Source organism: Tubulanus polymorphus, chromosome 7 (assembly GCF_964204645.1).
Source record: "Tubulanus polymorphus chromosome 7, tnTubPoly1.2, whole genome shotgun sequence".
In the NCBI taxonomy this organism is placed as follows: Eukaryota; Metazoa; Nemertea; class Palaeonemertea; order Tubulaniformes; family Tubulanidae; genus Tubulanus; species Tubulanus polymorphus.
The window spans coordinates 19127060-19148731 of record NC_134031.1 but is presented as its reverse complement, the minus strand read 5'-3'; the positions used below and the strand labels follow the sequence as shown (position 1 = coordinate 19148731).

At 38.4% G+C, this 21672-nt stretch overlaps 1 protein-coding gene across 1 annotated transcript; it reads right to left on the bottom strand.

Moving 5' to 3' along the window:
- Positions 1 to 94: 94 nt before the first annotated feature.
- On the bottom strand, positions 95 to 21314 carry LOC141908003 (calmodulin-binding transcription activator 2-like). The gene is made up of 20 exons (XM_074797765.1): positions 21221 to 21314; positions 18972 to 19175; positions 18351 to 18422; positions 17634 to 17772; positions 16990 to 17048; positions 16482 to 16674; positions 16094 to 16332; positions 15118 to 15675; positions 14553 to 14679; positions 14330 to 14464; positions 14166 to 14251; positions 13441 to 13713; positions 12381 to 13029; positions 11761 to 12088; positions 10331 to 10506; positions 10098 to 10246; positions 9485 to 9684; positions 9104 to 9184; positions 8849 to 8899; positions 95 to 6541 (listed from the first exon to the last, which is right to left on the bottom strand). The coding sequence occupies exons 2-20, from the start codon at positions 19089 to 19091 to the stop codon at positions 6316 to 6318; spliced, it is 3861 nt and encodes a 1286-aa protein (XP_074653866.1). The 5' UTR covers positions 19092 to 19175; positions 21221 to 21314; the 3' UTR covers positions 95 to 6315.
- Between the last annotated feature and the right edge of the window lie 358 nt (positions 21315 to 21672).

Sequence of the window (21672 nt, the reverse complement as noted above, 5' to 3'; positions counted from 1 at the left end):
GGAGGAAATGAAGTAAGATTTAAAGAAACTCCTTCGCGATTCTCTCAATTGCAAGAACAATGCTTACTATTTGAGACCAAATATCCAGTCGACGTAAGAATTCACTTCAACTCCGCAAAGTTACATTTTAGAACGTAATCGCTTTTAATTAATCCATAAAATTACAATAACATAGTACATTGATACCGATGAACTGGAAAAAAATTCGAAATATTTCTTTAATAACAGATCTTCAAAAATAATTCTACAGTAGTAGCATTTACACAGTTCACAATCTCATTCGAATGATGAAATCATATCCATAATCATCATTTACAATTTTTGATTACTACTATTAATAAATACCACTACTACGAGTTGACGAACAAATTTGGCAGGCGGATAACCCGGTAGTAACCACGGTAACAACAACAATGATAAATGTCAGAGAAAAATATAAAAAATGCTAACACTAGCCGATATTACAGCTATAATAATTATAATAACGAGATAAGGCTTCAAAGTGTACAACAACGCACAAAATTCATTCTTCATTATTTACAATTTACAAATGAATTTGTGTAACAGTATATTTCGTGTTTATTAGGTATATATCCTATTCACCAGGTTATCTGAAATAATCTCTTGATTTTCTGCTTGTAACGAGCAAAATTTTACCGATCGCAGAGAGAGTTTTACTTCGCGCGTCTGCGATAAATGGCTGGTAGCAAATTTTTGGCCTGTTGTCGATTAAACGATGAAGTGCACTTAAATCAGTTCAATTTTACAATGCACAACTACGCAACTGACACTCTGAAACAGAAATGATATGTGTCTCTGATAGTTACCGAAGTGAGCACTGCCATAAGTTGATTTCTGCTCTAGTTGAACTTTTAAGACACTTCTTTCAAACTAAAAAGGCCAAAATATTTCCGTCTCGCTCCATCAGACGGAACAACCCTGTTTCACCGGGATTATTGTTGCGTATCGAATGAAGACTTTATTTATGCAATTTTCCTAAATTCTGGGTCCGCTTTTTCACGAAAGCAATAGATATAACAACGGAAATGAAAATTTACGCAAGTTTCGATTGGTCTCTACCGATTGCGGAATTCTCTGCTGGTGCCATATCGCTTGGAACAACATGCTCTACCTAATTCCGGAATAGCAGAATCTGTAAACGTGATAGAAGCAGCAGAGTTTGTAATTCTTATACCGGAATACATTCAATCAAAACCTGCCTTAGTCTCAATAACTTCTTTGCAGAGCTGCCAACCTCTGAAAAGTGCAATCGGTAACAAATTGAATTTTTTTCAGTAACATTTCATCGAAATATGAAAGAAAGTGTCCAAATTAATCAATAATCAACAGTCAGACCCTCAGTAACTTCTTCCATATTTCTGTATGCATCGAACAAATCAAATCAGTATTTCTCATTATAAAATACTGAAAATTAGGAACAGTCGGCAGCTCAGTCTTAGTGAAACTGGTCCCAGAATTAGTTCACAATTTACCAGTATCGACGCTACATGAATTTTCAGCTAATACAACGCTATATAGCCACCAGGGCTTTCTACAAATTTCAATAAATATGAAAGATCAAAATTTTTCAAATTCTAACCTCGAATTGTACGTACATAAAATTTTCTCTGGCTTCATCAAGAAGATCCACAAACGACTTTTTTCTCAAATAACAAATTTCATCGATAAATATGGTTATGATTTATATATAGGCTCTGCTAATTGTTAAACTACATTCTATACAATTTATATTCATTTTAAAATATGACGACCTGTGTCGACGCTGTGTGCTGGTATTTCTCCACGTGGAAAAACCTTTCGAGGACCTTTATTACAAAAATTGCGAACAAAGAAGCAAAAAGTTTCCAAAACGAACATTTCACCGAAGCCAACGATATCACGATGAAATTTTGGTATCTTTTTGAAATGATTGCACTAAAACTAGTGATACTAGAGAAACTATAATTATAGACCACCTCTACAAAAGATTGCAGTTATTCAGACATCAAACCACTGAAGAAGAATCTTTCCTTGATATCGGTAACAAAACCTAAGCCGCAATCACACAAGCATTTTAGACCATGGCTAATCAACCTGTTCAAAGGCTGACAAGGGCCATATTTGGTCTGCTCAAAATTTAGTGCAGGTCAAGTTTCTACGTGCTACATGTAACTGGTCTCGCCTTGCTTGCCACAGCATCATTTTGATAGTGAATGAGTCATTTACCTGTGAATGTGCCTAATTTGACGGGTTTGGTCCGGGCAGGTATGGGGAAAATCATCCTTTACAGAAACAGTGACTTTCAATTAGGGATCATTCATTGATTACGTACGCATATAATTTGAATTTTTCAACCCCCTTCCTCCCCCTCTGTACGCAAAATCGGCCATTTTCTCATATACATTAAGCATTACATTACGCAATTGCACTGACCCCTCCCCCTACCCTAATGCGTACGTAATAAATGAATGACCCCATATAAAACTGTGAGATACGATAAGCAATGATGAGGAAAAGTTTATCAAATGAGAAGAATGGATCAAATCAACTCTACAGTATTTACATTACACATTAATATCACAAAATAATTATATCAGAAACTTTGAAACACCAGAGACAATTTTCAAAATCAAGCTCATGGACCCAGTTCCATAGTTACAAGCAAAGCCTGACTGAGGAGGGTCATAATTATTTTATTCACGAAAGTTTCAATCAATCTCCAGTGTGTAAATGCCAGTTTTAAGTTGGAGCAGGCTTAATTCGGAACGTTCTTAATAACGTAGTGTAGACGCGGCTTATGTTTCTGGTCAATCTTCAACTTAACAAGCATGAAACTGGGTCAATTCAAGCTCGGTATGAAAATATGGCATCATAAATAATCATTCTTATCAATCTGATCAAAACAATATACAGTAAAATAACGACTGTTGATGAATTATGGAACAACGAATTCTTCAACAAATCGAGGATTTAAATTTGAATATATAGCAATAATAATTCAATATATAGATATGGATGGATATATCGTATATGTACAAACACAATTACGAAAAAAACAACGTATTGAAAAACTTCATCACAAAATCATGAATTTCGCCGGTTCCGATGCTGCTGCTGCTGTTGCATGCGGGAAAAACAGTTTGGAACAAGAACAGGGAGAGAGAAAAATATACAAGAAATACACGTAGAATTATTAAAAACATGAAAAACAAAAACAATTACGAATTCTGGCAATTAATAGAAATATAAGCAGTGTCATCGATTTATTACATGCATGCGAACATTACCCCTTACCCTCGACTTGGCGGGAGTGATCACATATCCAGACCGAACCTCCACGCCATCCCTGCATATGTAATAAATAGATAACTGTATATTTGACGAGGAGGCAGCATCGTGATATTTACACTTTCGGGTATAAATATATGATACTACGTCGATTATGTATTTTATAGTTAGAAAAATTGGAGAAGTTTTAAGACGGGACGTACGAGGAAAAACTTGGATGAACGTACAATATACATATATAGATATGGATAAATTGAGAGATAGGGTAAAGTTGGTATTCTTTTAAAGTTATGTACAATAAATAACATTACAGTTTATAGACTATATCTACACTCAAATAACACTATCATCGAGGAGGAACAAGTTACTAATATCCATACATCACAACTCGGGAGAGTAGTTTGACAACGGCCGCACACTAGCGACAAGTACGCAGCAACAAATACACCCGAGCGTATTTCACGCGGTTACGGCAACAAGGCCGCCGAGCGCGCCAGTAATTCCGCGTTCATCAACTTGTCACCTAATTTGGTATCATGTGTCGCGTCCATTTGGATCGACTAATTGATTACATGATTGATAATAGTTGTCGCTAGTGAACAGTTTTTGGCATCGAAGTAGCCGATGTTTTACGCAACGTATTTGGCGGGCAACCACTTGATTTTCTGCCGTGTTTTCGCGAATGAATCACAGAGTTCTTATAGTTACATATATTCACTTTTTTCTCACTAGAAACACAAACAAAAATCAGTCATTACAATATCTAATCGTCACCACCAGTAGTAATATCAGACTGATCGAATAATGCCCGAATCCTTAAAATACTTGAATACAAATATATGACTTTTATGTACAGTAAGTACATAAATTGTTGGGGGTAAATGCTTAGGTCGACTTGTGGGCGAGTTGAGTTGAGTTATTGAAACGGCAACAATATGGTGACATAGTTCAGTATTTTTGAATTCAATTTAGATGCAGCAGTTTTCAGTCTCTTGACCTCTGGAACCGATTACAAATTTATCATTTCAGAAAATTTGATTCAAATCATCCACAACTTGTGGAATATGCCTCGTGTTAGACACATCATGCCCACACTTTCATACACAGCCATCTAGCATACTGAACCTGGTTCCTCAGTGATAGGGTTCAAATTGACGATATGAGTTAACAGTTAGTTCATTTTCGATCTTTTAACCGAATGGTCAAACTGAGAGCTATAAAACTGGCTCCTGATATTAACATTTGTGAGTTTAATTAATTTGACTTTGATGTCGAATTCAGTTCCATCTACGTCCCAAAAATTTAGTTCCTTAGTTAGAAATTATTGAAAATGCCAAAACTCACAAATCGACCTCAAAGCGTTCATATTTCTACCCCGCGTGTAATAATTGCTTATCATAAATAGAATTTACAGAATGAACAACAACCACTTTTCAAACACAATAGCCGAAAAATATTTAGATATTCTGATCGATCACCTCACACCTTTTATCATATTTACACGAACACATAGTTGCAGTAAGATCTAACGGTTTTCTTTAAGTACGATACATAACAAGTCATTTCGATAACGCCAACAAAGAGAAACGAACCAGATATCGACCTGGCTACGTTATATATCATATCATCGTATGGCAGACGGACAATAATTGATTGTGGACGACAAAATACATCGGAGAAAATCATCGTTTACTGTGCGTATTTTACAAGACGGATGAAATAATTTGAGGCTTTTCACTGATGAAAATTTTGTCTGCGGATCATTTCGTTTTTCATGAACGGAAATATATTGAAAAGTTTCACAACCGTCGACAGACAAAAATTCATACTTATAAAACCCCGGCTAAATTCACAATATTGGACAAAGGGGCCATTCATGATGTATTTACCGATTTCAAACTCACTTTTCCCAATTTACGTGATTTCAAGCACTATGTAATAGGGAAATAGGCTTTTGACCCTCTACGTACATGGACTTAATGAAAGGCCGCTTACATATGTAAAAGGCAGCGATTATTTCGTAAAAACGGATCCTTCTTCTCGACTGATACGTATTCAGGCATCAAGCGAAGGGTGCATATCTATATATATATACTAGTATGTAATAAGTGCTCAGTAGTTGTGAGTGCGCGCGGTAGAGCGTGGAGCTGGTTGTTTAACATTGGAACTTTGACGCTGGGACTTTCATCGAAAATAAAGGGATTCTAACTCTACGTTAAGTAATGCAACTCATAAACCTCTCTACACAGCTATTAAACACCTTTTCTATATATTACAATCACATCTCTGACATTTCTACGTCAAAATCTAATGAAATATGCTCGGGACAAGTTTCTTGAAAGGCGCGCCAAGCGAGTTGCACAGTAGCAGCATGACGACTTCATTCACGTCACAGAAAGTATCAGGAGAGATATATGTGAGGCGTTGGTCTCTGAATTCATCGAGAAAAATATCATCTGTTCATATTATTTGGTAGTTATTGCATATTAACACATATATGTTTATTCATGTATTTATATCTACACAGATACAGGGAAAAACCATAGGTAGAAAACTGACCGTTCTTTAAGTACGCACACAAAAAATAGAGCTTTTTCTAGGTTCTTTACACTATATCGTTCATGACACCTTATGACAATATTTCACCTTCTCATTGACAAACACAAACATACACATCTGCAAGCTATTGATCTGTCTATTGGTCTTGAGTGTAATAAAGGTTTTGCTATTCATGTATTTGACTTGTTTGTTATTTTGGTTGTCAGCAAAAATAACCATCATAAAGGCTGGATGTAGACAAAATCCCTAGAATCATTAGGAATTTTGCCAGGTCGGCCAGGTCAAATAAAAAAGACCAAATACTAGTGAAACTTGGTGTATTTGGATTCATTAAGTACATACGCTTTGTTGAAATAGCTACCTAGCCATGGACGAAGATCATACACTTTTGATGGCAACGTCCTACCTACGGGTTGCTTGCATACTTAATCAACGGTCACAAATGTTTTTTTCTTTCTAGATTTTAATCTAGTTATTTCCGGGAATCTCATCAGTAATTTCACCGCTCTCTGATTGAGGTGACTCTGATACAGTCTGTTCCGCGTCAGGCTGCGTCTGTTCAGGCGTCTGCCGATCGCTGACTGGAGCGGACAGCGTCTGCCGATCACTGACTGGAGCAAGCGGCGTCTGCTGATCACTGACTGGAGTTACTGCTTTGTCGTTGCAGTCGTTCTCGTTTGCTTCGTTCTCGGTGCTGGAAAAAAAGACAAGAAAATATATCAATTTATGATATATAGATTCATTTAGAACTGTGAAAGAATAACCTTTCGGGGGTTGGTTCATGAGTCGACACTTATAAGCTTAGTTTTACTCGTTCTTAATTTCATGATTTACTAAAATTACTAACCTAAGTGTTGACTCGAGAACTGGGCACGGAGGGTAGTTTTTGGACCACATATTAAAAATGACATTTTACAAATTTACTACCATCTACACATAGCTAGCTACTATAAATGCACTATAAGAGTAAGAAGAGAAATTTTCGAAGAAATATCAATTAATTACAACAATCTACTCATGAAACTAAAAAAAATGAACTGAGAAAGACTTTTCTACATATATTGATTGATATAAAAACCAGACTAGATTTACAGTTTACAGGAATTGAACCACAGATGAAGCTAGGCAGCAGTAAATAAGCCGTGATGAAATAATAGAACTGCTCGAAAACCTGCCTTCAAACATTCAACTAAAATAAAAACTAAAATCACCACAAAATTCATAAATAAAAACTCATGCTACATTGACTACTGAGTATCTACATGTATATATATACCATACTGTTACTGATCACATCGATTACAAGGGGTCAGAAATCATTGACTCATTACTGCAAAACAACAATGATGGCTGCCATAACAATTCCACCAATGACATAATCATTAATACCCGTTAAGAAAAGTTATCATGAGTATTATGTCATGACGAGGATTTACATAGGCAGACATCTTGTCTGAGAAATGGGTCAGCGTTAATATAATGGTCAATGATTTCTAACTAGCCGTCGATATGATAAGCTGCAGGGATCACTCTCACTCACCCGAACTGCATGCATTAATTCCCAGATTTTACTGTGTAGCGTTAAGTGAATATATGATGAAATATCATTATAAATTCAGTGTTTAGATAAAAGCTTCCGTTTCTACCTTAATTCTAGATATTATATTCTAGGGCCGTAAATGTTGTTTCCCAAATATCCTTTCCATGTTTACGATCAGTTGCTCAGTGATATCAATATGTGCAACATTAAAAGACTAAATCATTTCAGTTGCATCGCCGGTCATTTGAAATATGGAATTAAACTAATACAGCTGCGATAGTGAACCCAGTTCCACAGTCCAGAGTTAGCCCTAGAGCGCCTATCGTGAATTTGGATGTATTAGGTGTCTATTAAGCAGTAAGATAAGTAATAGGGAATGCATTTGTAAGACCCTGGAACCCAGGGCCTGGGGATCTTGTATCTTATCTCCTACTACTGGCTACGTAGGTCAACGCTCTATGCTCTCATTATTAGTAAAATTTTTTTTTACTATTCTTGTTTTTGTTTTCGAACCTAATTCTAAGGGGATTGGTATGTTTCAATATTTATTTTGCTCCTCCTCCTTGGAGTTGGCTCTCTAGGGTTTAAAAATTTGACTCAGAGTTTAAGGAACTATTTTTGAGTCAACTCGAACTCTCAAATGTGGAACTGGATCCTGAAGTTTCTGACTTAAATTGTTTAAAATCTATCAATAAATATAAAACACACAGTGAGAAAAAAGTTCAGTTAATCTTTTTTTTTAGAAAATAAGTAACAGTTAAAAATGTATATAAAACGAGGGTTGTAAGATGTTGTTGTTGTGGGTCCAATTGGTGCATTTGATAAATGAACACATTGAGATTTGGGGGAAAAATATTGACATTTTTACCGCTACTAATGAAACCTTTACAACAAATACAAAAAAAAGATTAATTCAGTATTTTCTAAAATGCTTGTTTTTTTTTCTAGTTAACAGGACCAAAAAAATCGACTAAGTTTTCTCTTTGCAGGATTTACTGCTTCTTGGGAAAAAATGATCCCGGTTATGACTGTTATCTATCCCTCTGAACTACAGACCAGTAAGAAAGTTATCACAATACCAGGACATCTTAGCCAAACCTTTTGAGTTTACAGAGTAGGGGCCAGTTTTATAGACCAGGAGCAAGTTACGTAGATTAGAAGCTATTTGAATAGTTATCTAAACTTTAATCCTGGTGTCATACAACATTCAGCCAAAGAATTATGACTTCACCTAGAGCACCAAGGGTTGAAGTTCAGCCATTTTACAATAGATGAATAAAATACAACAAATAACTTGGTTATATTTGAAGCTGTTTGACTGAGGTTGAAGGGATAGTGGTGTAGTAATAGTGTGAACAGTAGTAATAATACAGTACTGCGATTAGTTGAGGAAATAATGTTTATATTAAATATACATAATGATAATGATAATAATAATAATAATAATATATCGTGTTTTACCTCTCCCAAATCTCAGGTCTCATCATTGAATATAGACCGAAGTTATAATAACTGAAAACAATATAAACACATCCGATTTTAAACTAAACTTGGCATTCTCCATTTTTTGTTCTCTCTTTCTGGGATAGTTTAAATTAGTAGGCATGCTAGAACTGTCGTTAGAACCAGCTAGGTCAGTCACTCACGATGCACTGTTAAATGTGATTCTCGATGGATCGATGGCTGGAGGGGACGAAACGATGGTTTTATATTTACCTATCCACCGATTGTCGCATTAAATTCTGCATGGATCGAGACACGTCTTGTCCTCCTCCCTGTTTACGCTGATAATGACTCCTGTAAAATATTCAAACAACAATTATCCCGAATTCAAGACTTATAGCATTGTCAGTTAACTTCCTCGAAAGGGCATAGCAGTAACACTGCCTATCAGTAGCAGCCCGAAAGGCCCGACTAAAAGAAAGCAGACGCAGACGGTATAGGTAAAACCAAAACATGAAAACGTATTCTATCACATTTGACAAAGTCTCATCAAACTGATACTGAACAAGATTAGTTTTTCTCCTCAATCTACTGAATGCTACTCAGGGCAGCATCAGCAGATGTCTTTTCCCTCTCAATCCGACTGATATTCACCTGTATCGAAATCTTTGTTGTATAATTTTCGCGGCGTCGCGTGACTTTTTAAAACGTTCGTGTTCTTTGTAAGCGCGGTATTGATTCTGAATGACGGTCGCCGCGTCGCGACTTCGTTTGTATTTCTTCTGAACTTGATAACTACGGAACTGACTCTGAATCAGAACAGCCGCTTGACACATCTTCTTATAGTACGCGTACTGAAATAATGAGGTATCAAATCATTAAACTTGAAAACAGGTAATGTCTATTTCAACAAACAGGTAATGTCTAGTTCAACTTTGTTGGTCGTCAATAGAATATGGAGATAAAGTGACCCCATAATTTGAATGTTCATGTTTCCAAGCCTATTTTTCAAATGTTTCTAATTTTTGATGATTTGAAAAAAACTTCAGTTGGTAGGCATGGAGACATGGAAAAAGTTATGGACATTCCGGAACAATGCTACATGAAAAAGTGTAAAATGAATTTCCCAAATATTTCTGAATATTTCCCAGATTAGAGGAAACTCATATAATATTTACAAATGTTTACAAACCAGGAAATATAATTTTGAAATTCCAAAGTTTTTCCCGATTTCCCGGCACTGCGGGAACGACTGTAATATATGTACCTGTTTGTAACGTCTGTAGTAACTCTGAATCAAGATGGCCGCTTCAATCTCTTTAATACGTTGATTCTGTTGTTGTTGCCGATCTTTATATTGACGGTAGAAATTCTGAATTATCTTCGCCGCTTCGTAAAGTCTTCTCTGTTCGTGGTCTGAAAATTCGAAAAATTTTGTAAAACTGTAAAATTCTTTCCTCATTACGTCGAACATTGATTTCCATTCTTCGATTGTTTTACCGGATAAAGTCAGTTGCGAAAAGTCTTTCTCCATGTAAGTCGATGGCGCGTTGAAATATTCTTGAAACTCTGACATAGTCGGCGGTGGGGAGTCGAGCAGGAAACTGAGAGGACTCTGAAGACACGAGGAGTCAGGACTCAGCGACGAAGCCGGAGTCCCTATGTCCGCGCTATACCTACATCAATAGACAATATTTAACAACGATACATGAATAAAACACGGGAAGTTTTTTCGATTTAGCTTCAAATTTGGGAAGATTCAAGGAATTTCAATTTTTGGTATCTTGTTGTTCTTGCTGGTGATGAGTGACAAAATGAACCTCTCAATAACAAACCGCTTCCACTGAGGATACCTTATAATTAAATCAGGGAAGTTTTGGCATCTTGTTGTTCTTGCTGGTGATGAGTGACAAAATGAACCTCTCAATAACAAACCGCTTCCACTGAGGATACCTTATAATTAAATCAGGGAAGTTTTGGCATCTTGTTGTTCTTGCTGGTGATGAGTGACAAAATGAACCTCTCAATAACAAACCGCTTCCACTGAGGATACCTTATAATTAAATCAGGGAAGTTTTGGCATCTTGTTCTTGCTGTAGCAAAAGGAACCTCTTGATAAGAAACAGCCTTCATAGAGGATACCGGTATCTTATAATCTAATCAGGGAATTTATGGTCAGAGTTCACCCAGCACTGGCAGCGGTTGTCTCCACCAGTGATCTCCGTCGCTCTACGATCCTAGTGTAACCAACCACCCAGACGCGTGCATTCAAATTCGCTGTACAGTTGCCGACCAGAATTTGGTCGGCTTTTTTGTCCGTGTTCAAACTGCGATATCTCAGCAAATAAACAACCGATTTTGATGAATAAACTATCTACACTAACCTTATGATGTCTTACGTTTGTTCATTATAACATTTTGACGATAAATCTGATTTTAGTACGATTAAATTTAAGATACAAAAATGATGCGCTGTTTAGCGATGAGACACGCATCGCTCAAGTTGTCTTGTTGCTAACGAACTACAGTGTTACAATGCCTAGTTTCAAAGTGAAAAAATGGTGTCATTTTTGCTATTTCTGTATTTATATCGCATCAAGCACGGACTATGATGAATGAACCTCCAAATGAATATAATAATAAGAAAACTGAATGTATGAGGTTTGTAACGATAGTTTATTTTTCACAATCGGTTTAGTGAAACTGGATTTCTGGTGGTTTAAAGCTGCAGTGATCTAAAAGTATCGAGAAAATGTCGTTCGCATCTTAGTGTCTGTGGTACATCAGACACTAAGATTCTTGGTGAAGGTCAGAGATGATAGAAAATAAGGATTTTGGATTTCCCATTGAGGATATCATATTATGTAATGAGGGATGTTTTGGTCAAGTGTCAGGGAAATTTAGGTTTTCTTTCTTATACCGATACGTACCTATATTCATCAAATGCTAAGCTATCAGCGCCCCCTAGCGGCGCAGACATGGCTGATTCGTCGGTGCAGACGGACTGCGATATTTCACAATTCGAGACGAGAGACCCGTACGAGGAGCTACGATCCCGTACGATGCCGCTATCGTCACTGCGACTCGGTGATAGTTTAATTCGTTCAGGCATCGCTGCTATAATCTGTTTCGCTAACGTTACCATCTGATTCTTATGATCACCGGCCGCGCTTGATTCACCGGCGCCGCGGCGAGATTTCAGATCGTCCTCGTCCGACGAGATTCGCTCGACGTCGATGAATGGACTCTCACTACGATCTATAACGAAAATATAATCATTAATTCTTCAGAACTTTGTAATCTTCTCTTATCTCTCAATTGCAAATTCCTGCCCGATAAGCCAGGTTAGCAGCATGAAAAACATGCAGCATCGGTAAGATTGCTTCTTTATACAAAACAAAACAACCCGGGCTAATAATGAAACATTTCTGACATCATCAGGGTGGTGTTTTTCATTTTGTCTATTCAGGCAGGGATTTGTGCTATAGAAGAGTATGTATCGATGCCATCAGGTTTGAATCCCTGTCGAGGTAGGATGTGAATATTTTACCTGTATCCATCGCGCTGTGTTTCGGTTCGGTGTCTTTACTCGCGAGTTGTTGACATTCCGTCTGCATGAACGTGATTGGCAGGCCCCCGAAATCGTTAGCTCCGCCCATATTCGATGACGAAAACATCGGATTATCTCTGGAGGTCATCGCGTCGAGGGACGCCGTAAGATGCGGGTCGGAGTTCGCCGAGCGGAGACTAGCCGACATCGGCTCGTCTAGATTGCGACCAGTCGAGGTCGGGTCGGCGGTCGTTTTCGAGACGCTCGGGAATATTTCAACCGACAGACGTTTTCGCAGACGTTCGGCGCGTTTAGATTTCGCGGCAGACGACGAACTATTCTTTCCCTTGGTCGTCGCGGCGACTTCGACGGTCGTGCGGGAACTCGTTAAACCGGAGAACGATGGCGGCGGAGAACTGTTCGTGTATTTACTGAAGCCGAATGCGGTCGGTTCACGGAACACATCGCGCGAGGAATTCTCGATTGAAGTTCGTAGTTTTTGAATGCGTTCTATCAACGCGCGATTACCGTAGTTTGAAGCGAGAGTCAGAGGCATCATTCCGTCGCTGGAACACACGTTAACAGCGCTCTGATTCCATCTGTACAGAACGACTGACGTTTCAATCTTATTCAAACCACACGCCCACGCCTACAATACACGAAATACAATTTGAATAGACCTCAAAACAGTGAGTTCAATATGATCATCCCTAAATCTACCTCACCAACCAGGACCGAAACAGTTGCACAATCAGGACATGGATTTAACACCAGTCTAAGCTCATTTTGGTTGATCTAACAACTTAAGGCCAATCTAAGCTGATTTTGGTTTTACAACCAATCTTACAACTTAAGACAAGTCTAAGCTCCTTTTGGTACTATAAACAATCTAACACCTAAAGACCAGTCTAAGTTTCTTTTTGGTTCCATGGCCAGTCTAACAAATAAGACCAGTCTAAGCTCTTTTAGTTCTACAGTCAATCTTAAGACCAGTCTTAAGATTTATTACCACTTATGAACTAAGTTATGACTTCATAATGAAAAGACTTTCTATACTCACAAATGGTGTTGAAGAGTTGTTATCTAGGGATAACGCGTCGACCTCGTATTCTAACACAATACTCGGACGTTCGTTCCTCCATTTAATCAGCGTTTGTATGAGATGACTGTATCCTAACGCCGCTGCCAGGTGTAACAGAGTCATTCCTTTATAGTCGGATGATGAAATCGGTAATTGACTGAGCGGTAACCACGCTCTTAAACTACACTCTACGCAATAATCAATACAGTGCTGTTCAAACGCGTCAATCATTGTAGTTAACGGTTTTGAGATCTGAAAATCATTCGTTTCCAATCATTAGAATTTTACATCCCTGAATCTAACTACACAGTGGTTTAATAGGTTCAGCATTCCTATTTCTTTTCCGCTCTTAAAGGACTTGAGGGTTTCCATAGACAAGTGACCATCTGATTCAATTAAAGAAACCCGAAACTATGAAATAAAACTACGAGAGCCTTGATATTTCAACTAACTCGATGAGTGATTTTCAAAGTTTACAGTTAGATAGACACAATTTTGAAAATGGCTATGATAGAATTGAGACAGGATGATAACTCTCATAGTTTTACTTTTTGTCATTGTAACTAGTTATTTGGGGTTTCTTTTTATGAACAAAGAAGCCAGGAAAAAACTATTGACTAAGAAACTCATTCAAACCCATGAACCATGGATTGATGTGGTGACCATACCGCTGAATACAGACTAGTAACGAGTGGTAGACATACCTGTGAATTAGTGGATGAATTCGGTTTGACTAGACATTTCTCTATCTCAGAGAGCTTATCCAACAGAGCTAGCTTGAATTCTTTATCTGAAAACAATGAGAAAATATTCATCATTGGTATGAGAAAAATCTATCAAAATAATAGGAAGTTGTGTCGGAACGTACCGTCAGAAATAACCCAAGCCTTCTTATCAGCAGACGGCTTCGTACGTTCGTGTATTCTGTACTCGAAAGAACAAGCGTTTGAGATCACATAACCTTCACAAGCAACTTGGAATGTCACGATACCGGGAGCATGCGCTGAAAATAGAACCATCGCGAATATATACAACGCTCGAAAATTATTGACTCGATTTCGAGATCTCGTTTTCTGTTTTGAGATATATACCTGGACAAACACAACGCAATACACCACTTTGGACTAGAGTAGCGGGCACAGATACTCCATCGAATACACACGTATATGGTGAGGTGGTCGAGTACCACGGACCAGTGATTAACACTTTAGTTCCACCCTACAAATACATCACACATTATATAGATAATCATATATACTAAACACATTTTGTAAACCTAGAATCCTTAAATCTACATTCAGATCAGATCCATGCAGAGATAAATCAAATCTGATAATTGAATATTGAATTTAGAGATACCGGTAATTGAAAGCAAATAAATGGAAATTGAAACTAGAATGTTGTGGCAAAATAGTAGCGGCTCAGTTGCAATGTCAAATAGCTATCATCATAGTTATATTTTCGACCAGTCCAAGACCATCTTAGTTCAACAGTTCCATGGTCTTAAGTAGTAAGATTAAGCTTAGACTCTGAGCTTAGACTGATAAATCTATGTGTTGACTGTGCTGCTGACCCTGGAGTCAGTTCATAAGCTGCAGGTCAGAAAACAAGTAAACCATAGAAAGGAACTAATGATTAGGTGTTGATGATACATACCTCAGGATACGACCAATCCGGACTATAGTCTGTTATATTCGCGATTCCCGCCTGATTCTTTTTATCGGAATCCGACAGATGCGTCTGCTGTCCGGCGTGATCATTGTTATCGGTCGCAGTCGGCAACAAATCCGGTTCGATCGCATCTAAATCCTCGAGATCGAGAAAATAATCAAATGCATCGATGTTTAAATCTCCGATGTTCGACGCGTTGGTCGTCACGGCGCCCGACGGAGCAGACGACTCTAATCCGTCCATGTTCGCGATCGAATGATTCGACGATGTTATCTCCGGTAGACTCGCGGATAACGCGTCCTGGATATCGTCGTGTGTTAACTGTAGATCCATGAATGAATCTGTTTTCGGCGGAGAGTCGCACGTTACCGGAGTTTGTTTGTTATTGTCGTTATAAACGTCCATCGCCGAGGAATACGCTCGAGTATCGCTAGTCTCAATCGTTCGGTGATTTATAAATGCTGATTGTTGTCTGCCGTTGTTGACGACGGTATTCTCGACGTCTCGCTGCAGTTTCATATCGTTACCAATAGATGGCGATACCTGAACAAACATAACATATCTACATGTATTATCGTTATCATAATCATGTTAATCAATCTTTGTTTCCTGCATGGACCAGTTTAGCTTGGACTCATCACGGGAATCCTAGGTCCATTTTTAATTAGAACAAACTTAATTGAGACCTGGGCCAAATTTGCCTCGTGCCAAATTCGGCCCTGTTCACATGGCCTGTTTGGCCCGATCAAAAATGTTGGACCAGGCCCAAACCAAATTTTAGCACGGGTCAAATTATTGCAAGTGAATCACTTCATTTCTTTAAGTATTGTTTAGTATCGAGTGAGTGGTTTACATTTAAAATGAGGCACGGGCCAAATTTGACTTGGGTCTGATACAAAGCAAATCATCTCCGTGTGATCACGGCTATTGTAAATAACGTAGTATGAATACTGTTACTCACGGATTGCTGTTGCTGATGGTGTGGAGTAGAGTGGTTAGCTGCCATTGATGTCGTCGTCGTCATGGGAATTTGAATAGTTTGCCCTGAGAAGATGAGTAAACCGTTGCCATTTTGTAGATTTAAAATGACCGGCGTGCCCGCTAGGCCTGCTGCTGCTGTCCCGGGGGTCGCCGCCGTCAGTGACTGACCCCCGCTACTTGACGTCTGAACTGAACTAACTGCTAACACACTACTGCCACCTATAGGTAAAGAAAATTGAAATTTGTTAACCACCTTCGAGTTACTATAAAATAAACCAGCTAAGAGTCTCTACTACGTTCAGTAAAATTATGATTAGTCACTAATGAAGACCTGACTTCAATGATTCCGTAAAATTATGATAAGTTACCTATTGTAGCTCCCTGAGGTAAAACTGTAACTGTATTCGTCGTTTTCTGATTTCGTGATTTCTCTAAATCGTCTGCTTGTTGTTTATGAGCTGCTGCTGCTGCCATCTGGTGTTGTTGTTGTTGTTGTAAGCGTTGTTCTTGTTGTTCGAGAAGTTGCTGAACGATTGATTCGACCGTCTCTTCCATTTGCAGCTAAAATGTTCATCACAAGATTTTCAAACAATATTCTTCATCTCATAGGAGAATAGATTTCATTGTTCCCACTATCAAATTTCCAGATTTTTTCAATTTTCTTAGATGGCCATGAACAGATGCCATCATACTACAGGAAAGTCAACATTTCAATGTTGACTGGACGATAAAGGTGATTTCATAAAAGATTGCTGAAGAAAGTTGCCCTTTATTTTCAAATCAGCAAATCATGTTTTGAAATTCGGAACTTATCCTGATTTCCTAGCACTATGAGAGAAGGATGAGAGATCTTATAATGATTTTAGAGATACTTACAACTTGTTCAGATTTTGAAGGCGATGCTTGATCGGAACGTCGGAAATGAACACTGTAAACTGTAGTGGACACAAACAAAACTCAATCAAAAACTACCTTCAAATTGATTTCATTGAAATCTTCAGTTTTGAGGGACTCAGTGCATTAGTCAGTACTGTAAGGCTTAACTACAAGATTGACAGTAGTTGTGACATTTCATACATCAGCCCATCTTCAAATAGAAACTCTGAGGATGAACACGAGTATTTTTCCGAAATCTAAGAAATCATAATAAGATAAAATCCCACTATTTACAGATTAAAAGAATTTAAAAACCAGAATTTATTTATTAAATCTAAAATATTTAAAAGACACGACGTTTCGATCTCACCCTAGAGATCATCGTCAGGTGTGACAGGGTTTCTAGGGTGAGATCGAAACGTCGTGTCTTTTAAATATTTTAGATTTAATAAATAAATTCTGGTTTTTAAATTCTTTTAATCTGTAAATAGTGGGATTTTATCTTATTATCCGTTCACCACGTTTGAGTGTGGTCATCGTTCTACTAAGAAATCATAGTTATGAGGGTATCGCACCTACAACCGACTTAAGACATAAAGTCACAGTGAATCATGAGATTTGATTTTCGCAGTCGTTATACTCACACATAGGTCGTAATTGAGCTTGTAATTCGGCGTGCGTCCAGTAATGAGATTTACCCAGAATCGGAAGTGATGCCATCGACAGTTTATTATCATCGGAATACGGAACATTCAGATAATGAACTAACACGATATCGGGGTTCTGTTCGAGAAAAATAAAAACAACGCGAATATTTATAATATTAGGAAATTTGAAACGATGATACACGTTCAGGCTTGCGGGTAATACAATCAATACGGAACCGGATCCTTTGTGAGGTTGTCTATTTTACAAAGCTCAGGGGAAGAGATCGTTTAAACGGTTTTTTTTTGGCAATTCGACACAGAAAAACGTGCAGAAAATTGAAACCAGTTTGCCTATATAGATAGGAGCGAGAGAGAGGAGAGAGAGGAGCAAGGAGGAGAGAGGAGAGGAGACAGAGAGAGGAGAGAGAGAGGAGAGAAGAGAGAGAGGGGAGAGTAGAGAGGAGAGAGAGAAGACAGAAGAGTAGAGAGGAGAGAGAGTAGAAGAGAGAGGAGAGAGAGGAGAGAGGAGAGAGAGGAGACAGGAGAGAGAGGAGAGAGACAGGAGAGAGAGTAGAGGAGAGACAGCACTCCCTGTTTCATCAAAAGAGCACTTGAACACACAGGGGGGTCGTTGACAGACTGCCATGGGGGGGGGGGATGGGGAGATAGAGGAGGTTGACATCGACACAACACCGTCATACGGCGAATACTTACGTGTAGTAACCAATAGCAACGCTTGTGGAATGTTGGAAGAATGGCAGAATGAAAGTATTTGCCGTATATACACTGCAACGAAAACAGAAACAGAAAAAACAAAAATTAGCCACCGCTGAACTGTCTTAGAGAAATAGGAAGAGCAGCCCAAATTAGGGTGATATTTCTATGTTTTGATTTTGATGGAACCGATCGCGGCGGTACTAATTGATTACCAATACAAGCTGCTAATCTCTTTTAGATAAGAAAAAGTCGAGGGCTGTTCATTAAATACATACAGGGTTCATAATTCTAACTGAAGTGAACTGTTTTATACATTATAAAGACCTAGAAGTGGCTCTCACCACCCTCGCTGGATGTAAACATTCTTCACGATCAATCATAAGAATATGGGATTCTAGGTTTTGGCAGTGTCCGTTATACAATAGCCGAGATCATACAAAATTTGACCGGGGCCAACCGTTCGCATGGGTACCAAATGGGTCTGTGCCTGTTTGGCACGGGTCAAATCATGTCCAGTGATTACCGCTATTGTTCATGTGTAATCAACAGATGATATTTTATTTCTAGATAGTTCAGTTGTAATCGTATATTCTACTGTTTCCGGCGGGTGTCTGTTACCTCGACTCCTTGAACTTTTAGTTTCATATGATCCTCGCGCGTCGTGCGGCCATCTTTACGTTTTTTCCAGCAGTAGCCGTCGTTGCGGAATTTCACGTGAGTTCGATTGTACAGTAACATCGAACCGCTGTGCGGTAACTGTTTCACGTCTTTGCACTGCCATTCTTTATGTCGATCGTACGCGATCAGCAAAGACGCGATTTCCTGAAATATAGCAACAACATGAAAACATATATAGAGCGGTAGAATAATTTAGAAACTGAAAAGCTTTAAAACATCGATTAATTCGTAACAATCATAGAACTTTGAATTTTCAGCTTTAAGCTTTTTTTCAGCTGAAAGACCTATTGTAAGGAATGAGAGATACAATAGAAATATATACTGCTCATATAAAGCAGCTTTGTTTTGACAGAAGGGCAACTTGAATGAAAAGGCGGGGGTCCGAGACCCTATTACCACTCCATTGAATCATCCCCGACAGAAGACTTATCAGTGATCTTTTTAAAAGCCCGATCTAACGAGATGTACATCGCACGGAAGAGCGCGGATAAAGATTTTCAATAATGCAGAAAAATGATGATCACCATCGATACCGGCTGGCGTCTGCTCGGTCGTCGTCGCCGTAGCAGAAGATATTATTGATTTATTACGAGGAGCGAGTGGCAGACGGAATTGATGAGTCGAGAGGATGTTCACTTGACTCGGCGTATCACCGCGCGCGCGGAGTATAACGCTGCGTTACCTCATTAAACTCCTCCCCAGAGACCTCTATACATCATACATCCATCAATAGACGAGCAATTAACACATCATATACATATAATAGATACGGTGTGTATTATCATTACACATCAATTGACATCAAATTAATCAGTGCAATTATACGTTTATCCTCAGTACATACACAACTGACTCAGTGTTAGTTAAACAATAGCAAAACTATCTAAACCTTCATTTTAGATTCAAATAAAATTCATTTAAAATGAAGATTTCAACTGTTGCTCTTGTTTAACTCTCTATCTGTTTAAATATATTTTGTATTTCAAGGTTTGAGCGCTATTTTATCCACTGAATTCCTCACCGATTTATGGTTGATCTCTATCGATCTCGTGTGGTATTAAACAAGAACAGGTCAGTCGTAAGAAGGAGTGAGAGGGGAGAGAGAGGTGTGAATACAAGATGTTGATTACCGATAAACCGAACCACTAATCATTCAATCATCGTGATTTATATACGAAATCACCGGTATGAAGTACTGTTCAGTGCCGCTTCTGGCCATCATCAATATTCATTTCCAGCCTTAAACTTTTACAAACAACTCACATAAAGTTCACCGCTGGGTAACAGAAGAAAAGCTTGAAAGCTTGAAGTTCGGATTCGGGGGATTTCGCAGATTTTCGAAATGTCGATATAATAGCAAATTTTCGTGTTTTTTCAAAATGAAAAGTAGGCCTAATCCATTGATGTACTCAGGTGTTTTTTGTTTAAGTTTAGGTTAGCCTATCAAAAAATCATATTCAAGATCTAAAAAAGGCCCTTTTTCTTGAAGTGGAACTGCCCCTAAAAAAAGCTCAGCACCGGCCTGATGTCCGTTTTATGACTTGATCACATTTCAGATGATCTGCATCAGAAAGATTTCGCATCCATCGTGGTAGAATTCGAGATATTGACTCACATCCAGGAAAGGAAAGATTGAGACATTTCTGATGAAGTCATTACCTGTTCATGGAGAACAAACACCTTTGATAATAGATCTACTATCTACAAGGCGCTATACAAATTCATGATCCTATCCTATATACATATATAGAGAATGACGTGTATATATAAATATATATAATACAAAATTGACTCATCGAAAAAATTCCCGAGTAACATCTGGCCGAGAAGAAGTTATTGGTTCGGTTGACAGATAATTATGGATAGTTTGATATAAGTGTCTGGGATCGTCAGAGGTGCAACACATGTTAGTACAGTCAGTCTGTCGCAATCCGAGACATTCCAACAGAATTCTCCAATTGTGTAACTGTTACAGCTGTCCCAGGGTTCACAAGTTGATGCCTAACAACTGTTTTTAAGACTTGCGTTGAACTGATCTATACAACCAGAATTGGCTTTGGTCTCAACCGCTATCACACTGGGGGTATTCAACCGGGCAAACCATTCACGTTAGCGTCAAATGGGTCCCTACCTGCTTGACAAGAGCCAAGATTTGGAGGGCCGGTGGAGGGCCGGGGTCAAATACGAACCTCATTAGTATTCCAGCGATGTTGCTCCGTTGGAAATACGGTCGCCACGACGATATCATCCAAAGCTTTCGGTACATCAAAGCGTTTACATTCATCTTCTATAAATAAAACGTATTTCGTTAGTTTCGTTTCCATCAATCAGAAAATTCAGGTTTAAATCAAATGTTTTTTTCCCATTGAAAATATGTGCAATAATTGATTTTAAAAAACCAGTTTCATAGTACAGAGATTTATCAAACAGTTGAACAGAGTTCATAGTGCTACCTATAAATACAAACAGACAGAGGAGAAGAGAGGAGAGCAGAAAGAGGCCCCTGTACCGTTGTGAACTGCCACATGTACTGTAGTATTGGTGAACCGCCCCAATACTGTGGTATCACTAAACTGTCCCCTGTACCGTGGTATCACGAAACTTGCCTCATGTACCGTGGTATCACGAAACTTGCCTCATG